This window comes from Sorex araneus, chromosome 8, assembly GCF_027595985.1.
Source record: "Sorex araneus isolate mSorAra2 chromosome 8, mSorAra2.pri, whole genome shotgun sequence".
Taxonomy (NCBI): domain Eukaryota; kingdom Metazoa; phylum Chordata; class Mammalia; order Eulipotyphla; family Soricidae; genus Sorex; species Sorex araneus.
The window spans coordinates 38,499,527-38,521,183 of NC_073309.1; the positions used below are offsets into that span (position 1 = coordinate 38,499,527).

Consider the following 21,657-nt stretch of genomic DNA (forward strand, 5'->3'; position numbering starts at 1 on the left):
GCAGGTGGAGGTCCCGGGGGCCAAGGCCAGCAGGAGCGGGTGCCCCGGACACAGCAGGGAGGGACGGGAAGCAAGTGTGGCCGGCCAAGCGCCCTCCCCCCCAACTCTCCCAGTGCCCCCCCCCCAACCTAGAACCTGCCATTTGTGCTCAGGGACTGTGACAGCTTCAGACACGGGGAGGGGCTGTTTCTGCTCCCCCCACCCCCCAGGACCACACCAAGGCCGGTCCCCCTCCACTCTCCTCCTACGCTAAGACTCTCCTCAGAATTTCTTTGCTTTGGTTGGGAGAAGTCACCCCCTTAACGTGGAGGGGCTCGGGATGGGCAGAGAGTTTAATAATGAAAGTGGAGATCGCAGCTCGACACCGTGCTGTGATTAGTTTCAAATGTGACCTAGACCGTGGAAAACCTTGGAACCAGCTTTTCTGATTTTTTTTTTTTTAAAAAGACACCAGATTTGGCTTTGATGGGTTTATATTATAGATATAATTCATACAACATCGAACATGAAACTCTCCATTCTCCCCGTCCCTCTCCCCTACTCCCCCGGCCCTCCCCGCCCCCCCAGAGAACCAGGCTGCTCCCCCCAGTCCCAGGCCCCCTGGTCTGAGTGTGGCTGGAAATGCCTCTGTTCAGACCAGGGGAATAAAAGGCCTCTGGGGTGGGGATGGGGTGGGGAGGGGGGAGGCAATCTGCAGCAGGCCCTGCCCTGAGGCCCACTGGCACCTCTGAGCCAGCTGAGGGGAAAGGGTAAGCCCACCTTCCCCTCCTGGGTTCCCGGGGGGCAAAGGCAATCCCCAAACCCAAAGGAGAGAGGCCAGACTCTCCCTGCAGCTGCCTTAATAGAGAGTCTCAGTTTGGCAAGTATTTGAGCAAAAACCAAAACAAAAGCCAAATAAAATGGCTTCACACCGACGTGCACATTCCCATTGCACAGGCCCCGCCGGGACGCACAGGGGCCAGATATGAGTGTTGATATCGACTGATAAAGCAGAATATTTGGGAAGCTTCTCATAACTCTGGCCCCTCAGGGATGACTGCGGTGCTTCGAGTTTGTCCGGCAATGCTGGCAACGCCACAGGCTGGAAGTCCCTGTCGGGACACTCCCCCCCCCCCCCCACCTCTCCAGGATCCAGGCCAGGCTAGTGGCCAGGAGACTCCCACTCCTGAGAACACACATCCTGAGAGCTAACCCACAGCCAAGTTTCCTGGTCTGGGCAGGTTTGGGTGGACCCCCTCTCAGTAAGTGTGCATGGGGGTAAGGGGAGACGGGACAGCCTGCTGCAGGCTGGTAGGTTAGAGGCAAGGGACTAGGGGCCCTCTCCCTTCACAGAGAACCAGCAAGCAACCTTCCCTTCAGTCTCCAGTCCCGCATTACCTCCCCATCCGAGCACCGGCACTGAGGGTGGACGGATGGAACCAGCTCGCTGGGACTTCTGCTCCCAGACCCTTCCTCCGGCCGCAGGCCTGCGCCCCTCCTTTTCAAAATCGAGGGGACCTCCTGCAGCCTCCGGACCAAGCAGGAACCCTCCAAAGAAAATGGCAAGGCACACAGCTGCTCCCCCTACTCGGTAGGAATCAGAGCAGTGAGTCTTAAGTCTCCAAGGCACAAGGTTATTCCTTAATACTAGAATTGCAGGGCTCCGGCTCAGCCCCGGCGCGGGCTTCTCCTCCGGCAGGGAGCAAACGGCTGCCTCCGGCCACCCTCGTCTGGGACGCTCCCGAGTCCGGGGCGCCGCGGAAGGCAAGGGGGCACGCGGCCGGCCTGGCCAGATTTTCAGGCGCTCCAGAATCTCCCCGTCCTGGCGCGCGCTCCGCGCGCTCTGCCAGTCTTGAGACCCTGAACCAACCACTCCCTGCGTCCCAGCCGAGGGCCGGCCCAGCGCGCGCCTTACGCACAGTTGCCCATCGCCTTGACCAGGGAGCTCTCGGGCAGCTGGCGGAAGATGCCCCGCAGCGTGTCCAGTTCGCGGCTCAGCTGTTCCACCCGCTTGCGCAGGCGGTCATTGTCACTGGTCAGCTCCAGCACCTTCTGCTGCGTCTCGACGTTGCGCTGCTTGGCTTTGTCCCGGCTTTTGCGCACGGCGATGTTGTTGCGCTCGCGCCGCACCCGGTACTCGTTGCTGTTCTTGTCCACCGACTTCTTGGCTTTGCCCGCGCCGCCGCCGCTGCCGCCGCCGCCGCCGCCGCTGCCCGCGCGGAGGTCGGGGTGCGCGGCGGCCAGCCCCTTGAGCGCGCTGCCCGGGCCTGGCAGGCCCGCGGGGCCGAGCGCGGGCGCCGGGTGCGGGCTGGGCACGGGCGTGGGCGGCGGCGTGGGGTGGCCGGGCTGCAGGTGCATGGTGGTCTGGCCGCAGTGCGCGATCTGGAACTGCAGGTGCGGGGCGGCCAGGTGCGCGGGCGGCGGGTGCGGGTGCGGCGGCGGCGGCGGCGGCGGCTGGTAGGGGAAGAGGCCGGCCAGCGCCAGCTGCTTCGCCTCGTCCTCCTCGCGCGGCTCCTGCTTGATCACCAGCGGCCGCAGCGCGGGCGCCCCGACGCGCTCGTACAGGGGCTCCAGCCTGCCGTCCAGGTAGCCGGCCGCCGTGCAGCCGTAGCCGGGAGGGGGCCCGTGCGCCCCTCCGGGCATGACGGCGCCGCCGGGACCCACGGGCGCGCCCGGGTAGTCGAAGTCCCCGCCGCCGCCGCCGGCCGGGCCCGCGGCCGCCTTGGCCTTCTCCTGCTGCCGGCTGTGCTGGAACAGGTCGGCCAGGAACTCGTCGTTGAAGGCGGCCGGGTCGATGTAGGCGCTGATGTCGATGGACGTCTCGTGCTCGCAGATGCCGCCCAGCGTCTCCGCCGCGGCAGGTGGGGCGGGGGGCTGCGCGGGGCCCGCGCCCCGGGGGAAGCCGAAGGCGGCGCTGCTGGGCGCGTGCGGGGGGCTCTGGAGCTGGCTGCTCATCGGGGGCCGCGGGTCCGCCTCGTAGAAGTCGGCCGACTCCATGGGGCAGCTAGAGTCCAGCCGGCATGGCGAGCCTCGGCGGCCTCCAGCCTGCGCGGGGCGTCGCTCCGGCCACCGCCCCCCGCCCCCGCCCCGAAGCCCCGGACTCGGACGCGCCCGCGCAGCTCCCGGTCGCGAATGGCCCGGGCCGCGCGGGGCGCGCATTTATAAGACGGGGGCTGGGGTGCGGGGAGGGGTAAGGGGGCGGGTGGTGGCCGTCGCCCTCTAGTGTCCAACCCCGGCCGGGCGCGGCGCGCCCTGGGTCTTAGCGCCGGCCGGCGGCGCGCGTGGCGCGCGGGCGTGGGTTGGGCGGGGGGAGTGCTGGAGCGCGGCGCCCGTGGGCAGAGGCGACCCCGGCGCTTTCTGCTCCACGACGGCGGAGAGACGTGTCCTGCCCCGGCGCCGAGCCGTCGACCCCGCGCTCACGCGGTGGGTGGCGGGGCGCTTCCCCCTCTGGCTTCCCCCTCTAGGCACCCGCTTCCAGCCAACGGCGGGGGAGCCCGGGAGCGCCCAGGGCGCCGGGCACGACCCTCGTGGACCGCGCTTCGGCCTCGGAGCTTTAAAAGCTCTCCAAAGACACGCTTGCAAAGCCACAGCCCACCCGGTACCAGGCGGGAGGGAGGCGGCGGCGTCGGCGGCAGTAGAGACCCCGCGGGTCGCCAGGCGCTCGGGGCTCGCTCGCAGCTGCCCGCGCGGCGTTGGAGAGGTGGAGAGGGAGGTCCGGAGCGCGGAGGTTGGGTAGCGTGGATCTGGGGTTCTCCGGGCGCAGAAGCGCCTCTCCACTCCGCCTCTGCAGGATTCCCGTCCACCAGGCTGCGCGGCCCGGCGCTAGGACCTCGCGGGGAGCGGAGGGAGGGGAGGCGGCCGCCGCCTGGGAGCCCGCAGCACCCGTCCGGTCCAGCGGCCTGGACTGGAAAACTTGTTAAAATCTGCCTGGCTAGAAGGTTAGGATCGGTCAGCGCTAGGAGCTAGTGCTGGGACTCCCGGGCCCGCTGGTTTATTTTATTATTCATAAAATATTATCATTGTGTTTAAATCTCTCCAGATGGGACGTTCTGAGCCGGACGCCGGGTACGGACTGGGGCATTCCCGGCACCGGGGTGCGAACGGAGTGAGAAGCTGAACTTGACTCGCGGGTCAAGTTGGGGATCCCGCATCGTGCTCTAAGGGGAATATGGCCGAAATTCACCGCCTTCTTTCTTACCTCCCCCCCCCCCCCGTTCAGGTGGGCACCCGGGGCTAGACCCAGGAGTCCAGGCCCCCGAGTCTTGGCGGCCCTGGGTCCGAGCGTCCACTAGGGGAATCTAGCCAGGTGGTTCACGGGGCACTGGGGCCCCGTGATCAAGGGGAACAGAGTGTCCAGGCGTGGGTGCCCCTGGGCTCAGCGCAGTCTCTGCACCCACTTTCACAGCAGGAAGGGGCAGCTTGTCTCCCCAGCCACGTGGCAGCCTTGTGCATGCTACACCCGGATCTGGGGGTGGGGGGTGGGGGTGTGCCGAGTTCCCCCGGGGGCCTCCTGTGCCTGCGAGTGGTTCTGCAAGTCCACCTCCTCCGCTGCAGGCTGGCCCGGGCGATAGCTGGATATGTGACTGTGGGTCAAGACCCTGTCCCAGATAGAGTCTTTGGCAAGGTGCCACCATACATGGGGTGGGGTGGGGCATACCCCCCCACCCCCCGCAGGGAGGCCAGGGCCTCGGCTGTGGTGGCAGTGAAGAGGCAGGGAGCCTGGGGACTGCATACTGTGCTTTAATCAAGTTTCTATTCAACAGATTCCCAGGGATTCCTGGTCTGAGCTGGCACACAAGGCTTCTCTAGCTTGAAGATTCTGTGGACCGGGAGCAAAAGAAGATACATTAATAAGCAACCCAACATTAATAAGAGCCAGCAGAGCCCCGGGTCACACACCTGGAGACCTGGAGGGGAACCTGAAAACTTGGGTGTGGGATTTTCATGCTGTCTGCAGGGCCGGGAGGGAGGGCTCAAAGGCCATGGAATGTCTTGTTCCCAGAGCACCTGGTCTGCACACAGAGAAGGGGCTCGCGGACCCACCTCCATTGGGATGTGGTGGAGGGGACGCACAGAGCCCCTCCCACAGCAGGCCCAGCATTTTCTCCATGCCTGCTCAGTCCCAGGTGCTAGGTGGTGGGCCTGCTCCCCGGTGGGGGGGGGGCCCTCCCCGCCCCCCCCTTGGCACAGACACGCCAAGTCAGCTGGGACTCAGGGGCCTCTTCAGAGCAGAGGCAGCGCCAAAGGGCAGCGGGTGGCATGGGGCAGCAAAGGTGCTCTGCCCATTCATTATCTGTTAGGGTCTCGGAAGGGGGCTGAAGGTGGGTAGACTGTGACACAGAGACATCCTGCTCTGGAAATGGTGTTCCCTCCCCAATTTAGTCGTAACCCCCAGTGCGACTTGTATGTGGAGATGGGGCTTCTGGAAGGCGGTTATGGCTAACTGAGGTAGAAAGTGTGGGACCCTATTGGGTGGGTGGTCTGAGAGGGGAGAAGGGAACGACTCTTTTCCTCTTGCTCTCTTGGCTTCCCTCTTCCTTCCCACTGTCCCGAGGAGGAGAGGGGGGGACGCTGTGTGGGTACCTGCGGGGGGCTCTCACTAGAACCCCGCTCTTATCTGGGACCTCCAGCCTCCAGAACCGGGAGAGAACTTGATTATCTGTGGCTGAAGTGTGTGTGAGGGCTGGGGTGTTTGTGACGGCGGCAACCAGCCCGGTTAAGAGGGGACTTAATGCAGGAGTGGACCTTGGAGCCGGGCCTTGGAGGATGAGCAGGAATTTGCTAGAAGGGGAGGCGGACAGACGGCAGGTGCAAAGGTAGAGAGAGGCTGCGAGCACATGGTGTGTTCTGGTCACAAAGGACAAGATGTCTGCCAGGCTGGAGGCAGAGATTGCAGGGAGGGGCCTAGATAAGGCCGCCTGGGCCCGCCCCCGGGCTGGTTTGTGGGTAGGAGAGGGCCTATCTCACAGACGCCCACTCACCCGGCTCTGATTTGGGGATCACTGGGATCCAAGTTTGGCTGAGGCGAGTGGCTGTGAAGAGAGAGCAGAACTGGAGTCTGGGCTGGCCAGGACCTCAGCCTGGGGTTTCCATCCCCGAGAGAGGCAATGCCAGGGGCATCACAGGTTCCCTTCAAGCCTCTGGAGGCCCTGAGGAGGTAACAAATCCCTTCCCACACTCACACACACACACACACACACACACACACACACACACGACACCTGTGTGCCTTATGGCTCTGGGGGAGAAGACCATGGAGACTGGCCTCCCTGTGAGGCTTTAGATGCACCTTGAGATGAGGAGGAAGTAGTGGGACAGTGGTCAGCTGCCTGGAGGCGAAGGATTTCTATAGGCCCTGGGTCCAGCTCTGAAGGGCCGAGGACAAGTTCTCCAAGACCTCCTTGATATATCAAGCAGATGAGAGGCGAGGTCCCCAGTTCCCACATACCGTCCTGCAGGAGCCTGCATTCCGGCCAGGAAGAGATGGACACCGACTTTATGGTGGACAAAGGCGAAACTCAGCGCCAGAAGAGAAAAACGCCATTTGCAGGAGTGACGGGTGTCCTACTAGCTGTGGGTTGGGGAGAAAGAGGAGGAACCCTCTGAGTTATGCGCCTGAGTTTTGGATGCTCTGGGTCAGAACCTGGCTCTAGCGTCGTTCCAACACAGACCCTCTTGAGAAGGCAGGACCTGCCTCTGTTTTACTTTGATTCTGAGTGCAACACACCCAAGAGAATTTATTGGGAGGGAAGCTTGAAAGATCTATGACATTCTAAAGAGCACTTCTGGGGGACCAGTTCTTCCAAGTTCGCTTTCTAACTCGCTGTGATGCCGAGTGGATGGAAGAAGGTTCCTCTGCAGCAGGGCTAATATAAATAATGAATAGGAACGAATTAAGAGGAAAGACTAGAGCTCCATTTTTCAGACACTGGGGAAAGGACCCATGAGAACCTCATTGCAGTGATCTAATAAAATTCTTACGACCCCCGGCAGCCCCACCCAACACTAGTCCCTTTATATCACAAATGGACTAGCTAATGAGTTTGGTGCGAATTTGTTGCATGCTTCAGATATTAAAGGTAAGTGAGAGGAACCGAAGGGGCAGTCGGCTTGAGTCTAGTGTTTCTTAACAGCAGAGTCCAGACTCAAAACCGGGCTGACCACTGGCCAGCTGGCACTTCCTCTCTCACCAGGGGGCTGGTGGTGTGGGATCTGCCTCAGACCCATTAGAACCCTCGCTTCAGAGGGCCCCAGGGACGCGACCTAGCAAAAAGGGCCTTTTGGGTCTGAGACTGCAAGTTGAATCCCCTTCAATGCCCACACGCCAAATGCCAGCCCCAGGTTGTAAGCGCCAAAGCATGAGAGTGCAAGCATCATGTGCCCCCAGTTCTAGCAACAACAGCTGCAGCTGGGGAAGGCGGGGAGGGGGTTGGTCATCAAATAAAAACTACCCCAAACCAGGGCTGGAGACTTAGCACAGCGGGTAGGGCACTTGCCTTGCATGCGGGTTCAATCCACAGCATCTCAGACAGTTCCCCCATAAGCACTGCCAGGAGTCGATCCTGAGTTGCAGAGCCACGAGTAACCCCTGAGCCTCACCGGGTGCTGCCCCAGCACCCTGACCCCGCCCCCACAAGCCAAAACCAAAAATCAAAACAAAAACTATTCCAAATCTCTACTTAATTTACCATCTGGATTTGGATGAAGGGCCGTATTTCTCCGTCATTTGAGCCTCTGTTTTCTGTAGATTGCAGACGATCACTCACTGAAGTACATCCGAAGTCGCACAACGTTGTAAGGAATAATTAATCTGTCACCATGAGTTAGAAAGGATTAACTCCTTGGAAATATGACTATATTGCACATCTCGCATCGAAAACCACAGCCCCGAGTACCAGGTCCATAAACCACACACACACGGTCAGATTCACGAGGGGAACCCCCACACCGTGCGCTTCCTTCCACTTTCACCTCTGTCTGGAATTCCTTGTATGTTTTTCTTGTTTATTTCATATACTGGAGTCGCTGGCGGGTGAGCCCCGACATCAACGAAGACTTTAGAAAATGCAACATTGAGTCAGACTTTGACTCAGAAAACTCCATCATTTTAATTGTGTTGGGCAAATTTGGAAAAAAAAAAAATCCCTCTATTCCATGTTGGTGGGCGATGGGCCCTCGAACTCTCCAATCCAGTTTTGGGGGGGGGGTCCAGCGCAGACCTCCCCGGCAGCAGTGCTGGTGGGCAGCATACCCCACACTTCTGTGGAATCCTGGACTAGAATACAAGTGGCAGCCCCCACGCCTTCTGCTTAAATATTAAAAGTTATCAATCAAGGGGAAAACTGTTAGATAAAATATGTTCTACCTTCTGGTCTTGACAGAGACATCCTCGCTACACCCTTCGAGGCCAGAGGAAAATCGAGACTTAGATTCTGAGGTGTAGGGGTGCCAGAATCACTCTCCTCCTCTTGCCTCTGCCACCCCCTTTCCAGAAGGAGCCTCCACTGGGCACTGCTGCTTCCTAGCACCAGGCTCAAATGCACGGCTCCTGGGTGGTGCTGACCGGCCGGCAGGCTGTGCCCAGTCCTGGCTCCCTTGGGTCAATGGCCTCCTCAGTCCAGGTGCGGGGTAGCCAGAGCAAGACATGAGTGAAGTTCTCTAAGATGGGGGCCCAGCTCTGGGGCCTGGTTCCCCGTGTCTGAAGGGAGGTGACAGAGATGTGTCAAGTGGGGCCTTAGTGGAGGAAGAAGTCACCCTCCTGCTGGTCTGGGCCACCTCCACCCCGTCGTCCCCCACCCCTGGCCCTGCTTCTAGGGAGCACGTGGCGATCACCTGCATTCTACACCCGCAGCCCACTTCACCCCTTCTCATCATCTCACCCCCCACAGCCCGAGGCCAGCCCTCAGGCTCAAGCCTGGATACCCGCGCCCCCCTCTCCACTCCCATCTCAGCCTGGGGCCAGCCTGCAGGCTCAAGCCTGGATACCCGAGCCCCCCCCATCTCAGCCTGGGGCCAGCCTGCGGGCTCAAGCCTGGACGGAGCTGGGCGGGGAGCTGGGCCCCCGGCTGCCCGCCCTGCCCCCACCTCTCCCACCAACCAGTCTGACCTGCCCTTTAGACAGGCCCTGGATGGTGGCCCTCCCGACCTGCACCCGTGACTGTCCCTGCGTGTGGAAGGGGACGTTCCTGGCTTGGCCCTCACGGTGGTGCCGCGTGCCTCACACCCTGCTTGGCTCCCGCTCCACTCTCGCCCGGCCCAGAGCCTCCCGCCTCGGGGTGTTGCACTTTGCTCTTCTGGCTCTCTCTGGAATGTTCTCCCCACATGTTGGCATGAAAGTCTGTCATTTGAGCCTCATCTTCCCCGAGAGGTTCTCCTCGGGGGACAGCTGTGCACGGGTCCCCTCCGCCGGCCCCCTCCCTGGGCCCACGTGCCTTCCCTTTCCCTCACAGCAAGCTCTGGAAAATGGTCTTGTTTACTAACTCGACTCGTTCCCTGTTGGGCTTCCCCTCTCCAGTGCCAGCACCGCAGACAGGATCTTGTCTGTCCTGCTCTGCCTGGTTCCAGAGCGGGAACAGGCCTTGGCACATGGCAGAGCCTCAAATATTTGTCCAATGAACACAGAATGGATTCTATTCAAGAAAGCTGCACCCCGGACGCCCTCCCAGAGCTCGCTTTGTTCCCAAGCCTAGGAGGGCTGCTCAGGGCGGCCCCAGAGGGGTGTGTGTGTGTGTGTGTGTGTGTGTGTGTGTGTGTGTGTGTGTGTGTGTAGGGGAGGTAGGGGTGTGTGGGGGAGGGCCTCCCTTCCCCTGTGGCCCCAGATTCCCTAGGGCAGGTACTTCCCAAGTTCTGGGGCCATGCCAGACTGACTGTGGGGCCTGGAAGTCTGCGGGCCTGGGGCGGCGTCAAAAGATGCTCCCCCTCCCCCCAAAAAGATACACCCACCACTCCCTCCCCGGGAAGTTCACCGAAGCAGAAAGTACCTCCGAGTCTCTTGCTGTCCACTCGCAAGAAAGGTAAACCACCGAACTTGCCTTTCTGGACATCCAGGCTGAATCCTAAGCTGGATAAAAGCAAGTTACAGAGCAGCATGAAGCTTCCACTTTTTTTGGGGAACAAAATATTTAAGTATAGGTGTTGGTGCCCAGAGAGAAATTTGCAGAAACCCACATCAAAGTGGGGCAGTGGCGTTGTCGGGGCAGGGGTCACCAGGTGTGTCTGAGTTACACACTCAGGGACTGGAGTCTTTAAACAGATGTCTGTGTATTTATTACTTTTATAGTTTTACAAACTATAAAAATATGTTAAGCCACCTTAATTTTATAGTTTTATAATTTTTATAGTTTTATAAACTATAAAATGTTTTAAAGTCACCACAACTCCGTCGACAAATACATAATGCACTAATGGGTTGCACAGTTTTGTAAATAACTTCAAAATTCTTTTTAATAACCACATTTTCCAAATTAAAAGAAAATGTGGAAACACACTCTCTAAGAATGAGTGGCTTCCTGATTTGTGCATGTGTCCACAGGAAGAGCTGTATTATAGGCACTATATCACATTGAGCTTTTACACTTAGCAAATCATCTTTATTTTAAATAAAAGCATTTTTATTAATATGGAAAGAACTCTGGCAAAAAAAGTGATTTAAAAAAAGAATTCAGAGTTTATTTTGAAAGAAAGTAGAACCGGGACTGGAGTGATATAACATAGCGGGTAGGGCATTTGTCTTGCACGTGGCCGACCCGGGTTCAAATCCCAGCATCCCATATGGTCCCCTGAGCACCACCAGGAGTAATTCTTGAGTGCAGAGCCAGGAGTAACCCCTGTGCATCGTTGGGTGTGATCCAAAAAGCAAAAAAAAAAAAAAAAAAAGGAGAACCAAGAAAGAAAGAAAGAAAGAAAAAGAAAAAAGAAAGAGAGAAAGAAAGAAAGAACAGTAAATGCAGGTGGACTCTATTTAATTTTTTTTTTTCCTTTTAGGGCCACACTTGGCAATGCTGGGACCATTTCCAGCAGTACCCAGAGTGCCGTGCTGTGCTGGGGATTGAACCCAGGACTCCAGCATGCAAATGAATTTTAAATGTTAAAAGGGCTAATTTTCTGAATAAAGGATATACCCATAAAACTATGCCTACCAGACAGGCAGAGCTAAAAATCTTGGAAGGGGGGCTGGAGCGATAGCACAGTGAGTAGGGCGTTTGCCTTGCATGCAGCCGACCCGGGTTTGATTCCCAGCATCCCCTATGGTCCCCTGAGCACCTCCAGGAGTAATTTCTGAGTGCATGAACCAGGAGTAACCCCTGTGCGTTACCGGGTGTGACCCAAAAAGAAAAAATAAATCTGGGAGGAGACACCGCACTGATCCATGGCAAACAGATAGGATTCTCTGCTAAACAAAACCGATGAATTCAAAAGTGTCCTTTGCTTTTCACCCAGCAATTACATGTACAAAAACATAATCCCAGCACTTCTCATATGTGTACCAGAGGCATATGCAAAAGACGGAAAGCAACCCGAGGTCTGTCTAAACAGAAGGCCAGTTAAACAACCCAAGTAACTGGTTAATAATCTTCTGCTGTGTCTGTTCAAATGGAGACGGGAGCACAGCTTATTCCCACAGGTGGAAAGAGCGCTAATATCTTCCTTTATTTGCAAATACTTGCGCACATGTGCCTAATGCGTGGACCCAGACACCTGCAGTGTGCAAATGTCCGTGATCTGCTTCCATCCGGGTTTCTTTCCAGCTGGAGCATCTTTGGAAGGACACGTGAGCGTGGACACTGGAACGGGACTTAGGCATCGGGTGAGATATTTTTCCTTTTGGGTCACACCCGGCGATGCACAGGGGTTACTCCTGGCTCTGCACTCAGGAATCACCCCTGGCAATGCTCAGGGGACCATATGGGATGCTGGGAGTCGAACCTGGGTTGACCGAGTGCAAGGCAAACACCCTACCCGCTGTGCTATCGCTCCAGCCCCAGGGTGAGATATTTTTCTTATACTTTGACATATATGAAAGAATTGAACGATACTTATGTAATAAAGAATTACAGGAAACTTCAAAACTTCCTGAACATCTGACTGCGCGTTGTATCCTGAGAGCACTTGAGATCACGAGAAGGGAGTTTAGCTTAATTTTTATGTAATTGGGCAGAACTCAAATCAGCCCGAGAGCATTTGTTCCTACCTTTCCTCTCCCCGCCACCTCCCCCGTCCAGAAAATCTAGAAGCCAGTCAGTTACAATAAAACTCTCTGGACAGCACGAGTCCATTTCCCCCCCTCGACAGGAGCGTTTCCTGTTCATATTGATAAAAGAGTCCAGGGACTGCAGGCGGGGCAGGGCTGTCCCTTCTCATCCCTCCAATTGGTTCGTCTCCACCATTTTCAGTCAAAATTCCAAAGGTCAGCCGGAAAGCGCATAACCCACTGAGCTGTCCAGACACTCCCTTTTTGTCAGATAACCCCCCGCAGCCCAGAGAGCCCAGAGCTGACTCCTGGGAACGGGGGCAGCAAACTTAGAAATCCTTGTCCTCAGGCGAACAAAGGCGGGAACTGTACAGGTTGAGAGTTTCCACAGCACACTTCAAAATCCAATTTGTATCATAATTGATGAGAAAAAAAAATCCAGTTTACCTTCCAGATGCAATCATTTTATCATAGTCAAGGTACAATAACAGTTAAACAAAAACCAGCATGAGTCACGCGCCTCCAACTGTCTGCTTACAAGATTTGGCTTTTCTCAAAAGGAAATGTGTGAGAGCGACTCCAAGTCAGACGGCACAGAATATGGGTCACTCTGGCCTCTTTACCTAAAGGGAGAAAGATGACAGGCAAAACAGGTCACATGGCATCTACCTCATGGCTCCTGGCGTGGAATGCGAACATTGTCTGAATGTTGGGGTTGCCTGGCCCCACTTGGACCCCTTCCACCACCAGCAGATGTTGTCCTACCTCCTGGAGCAGAAGTTGGCACGCTCTCCCACTGTGTCCTTGACAGCTGTGGTGGGGCATGTGAGAAGGGGCGGGCGATGGACATGCAAAGGGAGCGAGGCGGATGCTCAGGTAACCCTGGACGTAACTTCAGGCTGGGCGCCAAGAGAGCCAGTAGCTGGTATCCAGGGTGCCACGGGCACTGAGATTGGCCACACAGCCCCTTTAATAGGAACGTTGGTCAGCTTCCCAATGACCCCTTGAACTCTTCCTCATCTCAACTCTTCCTCTACCGAGTAGACTATTTGTCCTGTCCAGCTGGGACAGTTTCTGGTTCTGTTGCCTGAGGAGGACCAGGCCAAAATCAAAGTGAGGACGACTCTTTCCATCCCCTCACAGATGGGCTTGGCACTTCTACATGGGCCCTCTGCCCATTTTGCAAGCCTAGTCTCAGAGATTGGTTAACCAAGCCCAGGCTGAGGAAACTGTTTGAGGACACTCATGCCCAAGGACTCCAACAAAAGGCTTAGTGTCTGGGGTCCAGGTATTTTAATTGATTTATTTTATTGTCTATATTTTTTTACAGTACCAGGGATTGACCCGTTTCCTGCAGGTAAGGCATGTGCTTTATTATTGAACCACCCACTGATAGGGTCAGTTTTCTCATCTGGAAAAATGGGAGCAATAAAGTCTTCCTCTAAACAGTTGTGAGGAGTAAATAAAATAACCCACTACTAGCCTCCAGCTAGATGTGGAGGATTAGATTTCTCCGTAAGGGGAAAAAATAAGGTTAGTGTGAGGAAAGTTAGAAATTCCCCAGATGGGTTCAAAGGCAAAAATCCCTTTAACACTATCTAGAATGACCAGTCAATTCCCCACACCCCCACATTTTTTCTGGCTGTAGACTTCTTTTAGAATCTATTCATAAAAAGTCCAAGAATGTATCTAATGATAAAGAACCCAAAGGCAAGTAGATGCTGGGGGGAACTTGACCCCTAGAAGAAAAAGATATCACAGAGTGTCTACTTTCTTTTAAGTTGCATTTTACATGAGCGAAAATTCTGGTAGAAAAAGCTGCAGTACTATTGGTTTGATGTCCCTTGGAACTCTGGGAGGAACCAAAAAAGGAGAGGGGTAACACAAATTCTGAGTCTCAACCCTGCTTCATTCTCTGCTGAACCCTTCTGCTGCATGTATCAGGGGAGCAGACGGGATGAGGACTGGAACCAAAGCTCAGGCTAAAAGAACCAACCTGAAGGTGGGAGCTGCTATTGTCACGGGAGATGCAAAGCATAGAGTGTCAGTTCAGTCAAGTTAATTGCTGGTTAAATGTGAACTGAAAAGCTCTCAGAGGAATCAAACAGAATCCAGAGACTATAATGCACCACTCATATAGTTCAAAATATAAAAATACTCTGGCATTCCGAAAACCAAGAAAGCATCACCCACTTGAAGGCAAAAGGCAGTAATGGGGACCAACTCCTGGGTGCTTCAGCTGCTAGAATAACAAATGTCTTTGAAATATTTTAAAGGGGCTATTCTAACTATGCCCAAGACCTAAAAAGGAAATGCATTTGCTCTAAATGAAAGGGTAGAAAAATCTCAGCAGAGTAGAAAATATATATGTTAGAAACTACATAGATGTATAACATATGGGAGACCACACACACAAACACACAAAAAAAAAACACAACAAAAAACAGAAAACACCAGTGCCTCAGGGACCTGTAGGTCTCTATTGAAAGGTATAACACCTATGTAGTTGGAAGCCTTGAAGGAGCAGAAAGGAACAAAAGGAATATACATAAGGACCATATTGGATAAGGATGTGCATTTAGAAATTCAGGAAAGCTCAGGGAAATTCCGAGGGGCAAGTTTTCTATTGGAATCACAGCTGGCAAAGCTTGGGCGACAGAGCTAGACCTTGGGGCTACCAGTGCTTGGGGCAGGGGGACTTGTGGTTCAGGGGCTCCATCTCAAGCCTTGCACATGCTAGCATGTGCTCTGCCACTGGGCCTGTCTCCCTGGCCTGTGAGTAGGAGTTGTAGTTATTTATTTTGGTTTGTTTTGGTTTTTGGACCACACCTGGAATTACTCAGGGCTTACTCAGGGATCACTCCCGGTGGGCTCAGGAGACCTAGGGGCTGGAAGGCTGGGGATCAAATTCAGGTTCGAGGCAAGCACCATACCTGTTGTACTATTTCTCTTGAACCCCTACAAATAGGACTCTTAAAATGACAGCAAGTTATCTAAGGGCACGATGGTTGAATTTCTGAAAAAAAATCAAAATAAAATCTTAAAGCAGTGAGAGAAACATGGCAAATTGCATACAGGAGGGCAGATTCAAAATAACCCAAGACCTGTGTCAGATTCAAAGGGGTTCAGAAGAAGATAGGAATAGCATTGATCAAGTATGGGTTTGTGGCCCGAGAGATAGCACCGAGGTTAAGGCAACTGCCTTGCACCTGGCTGACTAGGTTTGCTCCCCAGCACCACATACGACCCCCCCCCCGCCCAAGCACCTCCAGGAGTAACCCCTGAGCACTGATGGATGGGAACTCAAAAATTAGAAAACAAACAAAACCCCCAAGCCTCCGAACAACTAAAGAACAGGGTAGGGGGTGAATGGCACTGGCCATCCAGAATTATATGGTTAGTGAACATATCCTTCCAGAATACAGGTGAAATGAAGGTGTTTTTTTTCTTTTTGGGTCACACCTGGCGATGCACAGGGGTTACTCCTGGCTCATGCACTCAGGAATCACTCCTGAGTGCTTCAGGGTACCATATGGGATGCTGGGAATCGAACCCGGGTTGGCTGCGTGCAAGGCAAACGCCCTACCCGCTGTGCTATCACTCCAGCCCGAAATGAAGATATTTTGAGATTAAAGGAAAGCAAGGAGAATTTACCAGCATCAAGCCTGCATACTAAGAACTGATAAAGTTCTTCAGACTGAAGGGAAATGAGATCAGTTGAAAACTCAGATGCAGAGGGTGGGATGAGGCTGATGGGAAATGATAGTTCCGTACACAAATATGAAAGACTGGCTTTGTCTTCTGAACACCTTGATAGCGCAAATAATTGTTTAAAGCAGCACATGACATTGTGGTCCTGCAGGATCGGTGATAAATGTTGATCTAATGATGAGAACCAGTCTGGCATAGAGTGAGTAAGTGGGGATCTGGGTGGTGCCAAGTGAGGTGGCTCTATAGAAATGTAAAGCAGGGACACTCAGGGCTGACACTGTAGCTCCCGTGTCTGCTCCCTGGCCTGGAGGATGTGGCATGTTCCCTGGGCACTGGGGTCTGGTGGCAGCCTGTCAGGACCCAGGACATGGTCTGTAAGTGGTGTGGACCAGGCTGTGCTCTTAGTGATGTTTTGGGACTGGGACTACCACGGCAAAGTTAGAACAACAGAGAGTTGCCCTGTTGCTGGAGGTCTCCAGCTGCTAGAGACCTTCCAACATCCCAACTCTCTTTTTTTTTAATCAAGGGACAACTGAGACCTTTGCTGTGGATGTTCTTCTAGGCCTGACTTTCTACAGGTCTGGCAGCAGCACCTCTTCTTCCCTCACCTACCCACCAATGATGGGAATCACCTACAGGCCTCCATTCCGCTTGGGGGTGATTTTATTATTTTTGAAATGAAAGCCTTCCATATTTATTCACCTCGAAGGTGAACATTGAGAGAGGAAAAGATGTTTTGTTTGTTTTGGGGTCATACCTGGCGATGCTCAGGGATTACTCCTGACTCTGTGCTCAGGGATCACTCCTGGCCAGGCTGAGGAGACCATATGGGCCACTGGAGATGGAACCCTGGTTAGCCACGGGCAAGGCAAGAATCTTACCTGCTGTACTTTCTCTCCAGCCCCTGGAGGTGACTTTAAATTAGGGAGTGTAACTTGGATGCTCTGCTCTTGGGGGCCGTCTGCTTGCCTGCCTTTGAAGTTTCATGGGATTTTGCAGACTCTAATGTAGGCTACCAACGATGCCCACCAGGATGAAAGAAATGTGTTGTGATTGGTCTGAAATCCACAGTCCAGCCCTGCTGTGGAATGACCAGGCACCTGTGCCTCAGTGCAGCCATAGGGGTTGGGGGAACCCCGGGACCTAGGGAATGATCAATGTGTCTCCCACTACCTGGCTCTGCCTATAAGGAGCCTTCTGACTCATTCCTCATAAGATAGACCCGGAGCTCAGAATTATTGGAGTAAATCCACCTCTAACCCATCAACAGGAATAATATTCTTTTTTTTTAAAATTCTTTTATTAATTCACCATGTGGAAAGTTACAAAGTGTTCAGGTTAAAGTCTCAGTTTTACAATGCTCAAACACCCATCCCTTCACCAGTGCACATATTCCACCACCAAGAATCACGATAGGAATAATATTCTTTTAGGGACTGATCTTGGGAAACTGGAAAGAAAGAAAGGTAGAGAAAACAAAACTAAACATAGGTAATCAAAAGTAAAATAATGAGCAAAAGAAGTTTATCGAGGAATTAGGGGCTACATCGACGGTGCTCAGGTCTTCTAGCTCTGTGCTCAGGGATCACTCCAGGTAGGATCAGGAGACCATATGGGGTGACAGGGTTTGATCTCAGGTGGGCTATATGCAAAGCAAGCATCATATCACTCTTACAGCCCTTATCGAGGGATATTTAATTATTAAAAAAATGAATATTTTTCTTTGTATTTTTATTTATTTATTTTTTTTTGCTTTTTTTTTTTGTGTGGGGGGTCACACCCAGCGATGCTCAGGAGTTACTCCTGGCTTTGCACTCAGGAATTACTCCTGGCGGTGCTTGGGGGACCATATGGGATGCCGGGGATCGAACCCAGGTCGGCCGCGTGCAAGGCAAATGCCCTACCCGCTGTGCTATCGCTCCGGCCCCCATCTTTGTATTTTTAAATTAAACCACTGTAAGACCCACATGGGTTTCAGTCATACAATGTTTCAACACCCCTCCCTTCACCAGTTACATTCCCCATCACCAATGTCCTCAGTTTCCCTCTGGGCCCCTGTCTATCCCTCTGCCACCTGCCTCTCTGGCAGATACTTTACTTCTCTCTCTCTCTTCTTTAGGACATTATGGTGTGCAATAGATACTGAAAGGTTGTCATGTATATCCTTTCACCTACTTTCAGCATTCAGTTCTTGTCTAGAGTGATCATTTCCTACTATTATTGTCACAGTGGTCCCTTCTCTATCCTAACCGCCCTCTGCCCCCCACATACTGTGGCAAGCATCCAACCATGGACCAGTCCTCCTGGCCCCTGTTTTTTTCTGTCCTTGAATATTAGTTTCATACTATGTTTTATTTTTAACTATCCCACATAGCAATCATTCTATGCTATCCTTCTCTTTCTGACTCATTTTACTCAGCATGATACTCTCTATGTCCATCATTTATAAGCAAATTTCATGACTTAATTTTTTTCCTAACAGCTGTATAGTATTCCATTGTGTAGATGTATATAGTTTCTTTATCCAGTCGTCTGGTCTCTGACACTCAGGTTGTTTCCAGATTCTGGCTATTGTGAATAGTGCTTCAATGAACATAAAAAAATGTAGATGGTGTTTCTGCTGCATATTTTAGGGTGCCCAGGGTATATTCCCAGAACTGGTGTGGCTGGGTCAAATGGAAGCTCAGTTGACAGTTTTTGAGGAATTTCCATATGGCTTTGCAAAAAGGCTGGACCAGTTAGGATTCCCACAATGTGTATGAGTCCCTTTCTCTCCATATTGTGCCGACACTGGTTGTTCTTGTTCTTTTTTATGTGTGCCAGTCTCTGTGGCATGCGGTGATATCTCATTGTTGTTTTGATTTGCAACTCCCTGATAATGAGTGATGTAGAAAATTTTTTCATGTGTCTGTTGGCCATTTGTATTTCTTCCTTGAGGAAGTTTCTGTTCATTTCCTCTCCATGTTTTTTGATGGGGTTGGATGTCTTTTTCTTGTAAGGTTCTACCAGTGCTTTATATATATATTTTACATAAAATGGGTATTGGGTAAATAATATTTCCATCCCATGAGCTGCCTATATACCTTGGTTACCATATCTTTTGAGGTGCAGAAGCTTCTTAGTTTAATGTAGTCCCATTTTTAATCTTTGCTTCCACTTAATTGGTCAGTGGCATTTCATCTTTAAAGATACCTGTAGTTTCAATATAGTGGAGGGTTTTACCTACATTTTCTTTCATATACTTTATGGATTTGGGTCTGATGTTTGGTCTTTAATCCATCTTGATCTGACTTTCATGCATGACATTAGATAGAGGTCTGAGACCATTTTTTTATGTGTAGCTGTTTTTATTCAACTCTATTCCATTGGTTTGTGTGTCTATCTTTATTCCAATACCATGCTGTTTTAATTACTATCACTTTATAATATAGTTTGAAGTTGGGGAAGTTGATGCCTCCCTCTTTCTTATTCCAAGAACTATGTTAGCTATTCATGGGGTTTTGTTGTTCCATATGAATTTCAGGAGTGTTTGATCTATTTCTTTGAAAAAATGTCAAAAAATAAATAAAAGAAAAAGAAAAATGTCATGGGTATCCTTATAGGGACTGCATTGAATCTGTATAGCGCTTTGGGAGTGTTGTCATTTTGACAATGTCAATCCTCCCAATCCATGAGCAGGAAATATGTTTCCTTTTTCTCATGTCCTCTTTCATTTCTTAAAGTAGTATTTTGCAGTTTTCTTTGTATAGGTCTTTTACCTCTTTAGTTAAGTTGATTCCAGGGCACTTGATTTTCTAAGACACAATTGTGAACAGAATTTTAAAAATATTTCTTTCTCTTCTTTACTTATTTGCATATAATAGGAAAGCCATGGACTTTGGGGTAATAATTTTGCAACCTGCCACTTTACTATACAACTCATTATTTCTAGGAGGTTTTTTTATTTGGTGTGGAGTCTTAAGGGTTTTCTAAGTATATATCATGTTATATGCAAATAACGAGAGCTTAATTTCTTCCTCTCCTCTCTGGATGCCTTTGATATCTTCCCCCCCACAACTCCCCCCCAAGGTGCTATGGCAAGTACTTCCAGTACTATATTGAATAGAAGTAGCAAGAGTGGGCAACTTTATCTTGTGCCTGATCTTTTTTCCCATTGAGGATAATGCTTGCTGTGGGTTTGTGGTAGATGGGTTTGTGGTAGATGGCTTTGTCTACATTGCTGAAGGTTTCTTCAACTCCCATTTTGTTGAACATTTTATTCATGAATGGATGCTAGATCTTGTCAAATGCTTTCCCTGCATCTATTGATATGACCATATGTTTATATTTTTTCCTTTTATTTATGTGTTGTATTATGTTGATTGACTTGCAAGTGTTAAACCATCCTTGCATCCCTGTTATGAGTCATATTTGGTCATGGTGTGTGATCTTTTTAATGAGTCATTGGATTCTATTTACTAGTAATTTGTTGAGGATCTTTGCATCTGTGTTCATCAGGGATATTGGCCTATAACTCTCTCTTTTTTGTGGTATCTCTGTCTGATTTTGGTATTAGGGTGATGTTAGCCTCATAGAAACTGTTTGGGAGTGCTTCTGTTTCTTTAATTTCCTGGAAAAGTCTAAGTACTGGCAGTAGATCCTTTTTAAAGGTTTTGGAAGGATTCTCTAGTGAATTCATCTGGGCCCGGGCTTTTGTTTTTGGGGAAACTTTTCATTACCATTTCAATGATAGATATATGTCTGTTCAAGTATTCCAACTCCTTTTACTTCAGCCTGGGGGGTTATAGGAATCCAGCAATTTATCCATTTCTTATAGGTTCTCTTGTTTCATGGTATATAGGTTCTCAAAGTAATCTCTGATGATCTTTTGAATTTCTGTGCTTTCTGTTGTGATGTCTTCCCTTTCATTTCTGACTAAATTTATTAGGGTTCTCTCTCTTTCTTTGTGAGTCTTGCTAGTGGTTCATTGATCTTGTTTACTTTTTCAAAGAACCAGTTCTTCATTTCATTGATATTTTGGATTGATTGGTTTTGGGATTCCAGCTCACTAATTTCTGCTCTAAGTTTTATTATTTCCTTCCTCCTGCCTGGTTTGGTCTCCTTTTGTTGGTCATTTTCCAAGATCTTACGCTGTGAAGTCAAATAATTTATGTGGTCCCTTTCTTCCTTCCTGGTGAATGCTTGCAGAGTTATAGACTTTCCTCTTAACATTGCTTTTGCAAGGTCCTACACGTTCTGGTAGATTGTGTCTTCATTATTATTTGTTTCTAGAAATCTTTTAATTTTTTCATTAACCAACTGATTGTTCAATAGTGAGCTGTTAAATTCCAGGTGTTTGATTTGATTCTCCTTTTGTGTGTGTCATTAAATTATCCTCCGCCCCTCTCAGAGAGCTCGGCAAGCTACCCAGAGTATCTCATCCTCATGGCAGAGCCTGGCAAGCTACTCGTGCCATATTTAATATGCCAAAAACAGTAACAAGTCTCAAAATGGAGATGTTACTGTTGTCCACTCGAGCAAATCGATGAGCAATGGGATGACAGTGATAGTGACAGTGATTAAATTATATTTTCAGTGCATCATGGTTTGAAACAATAGTTGATACAATTTCTATCCCCTTGATTTTATGGAGGCATGTTTTGTGACACAGCATGTAGCCTAACTTGTAGAATGTTCCATGTGCACTGGAGAAGAACGTGTATTTGGCTTGGGGGGGAGATAAAAAGTCCTGTATATGTCTACAAGCCCCCTCTCTTCCATTACGTCCTTCAAAGTCT

The 21,657-nt window shown here is 51.4% G+C and overlaps 1 protein-coding gene across 1 annotated transcript; it reads right to left on the reverse strand.

Moving 5' to 3' along the window:
• Nucleotides 1–565: 565 nt before the first annotated feature.
• CEBPA (CCAAT enhancer binding protein alpha) lies at nt 566–3,169 on the reverse strand. Its single transcript, XM_055145636.1, has one exon. The coding sequence runs from the start codon at nt 3,136–3,138 to the stop codon at nt 1,891–1,893; it is 1,248 nt and encodes a 415-aa protein (XP_055001611.1). The 5' UTR covers nt 3,139–3,169; the 3' UTR covers nt 566–1,890.
• Nucleotides 3,170–21,657: the final 18,488 nt, after the last annotated feature.

Coding starts and splice junctions, on each gene's coding strand:
- CEBPA (XM_055145636.1), bottom strand. CDS start 3,138: ATGCGCGCCCCGCGCGGCCCGGGCCATTCGCGACCGGGAGCTGCGCGG.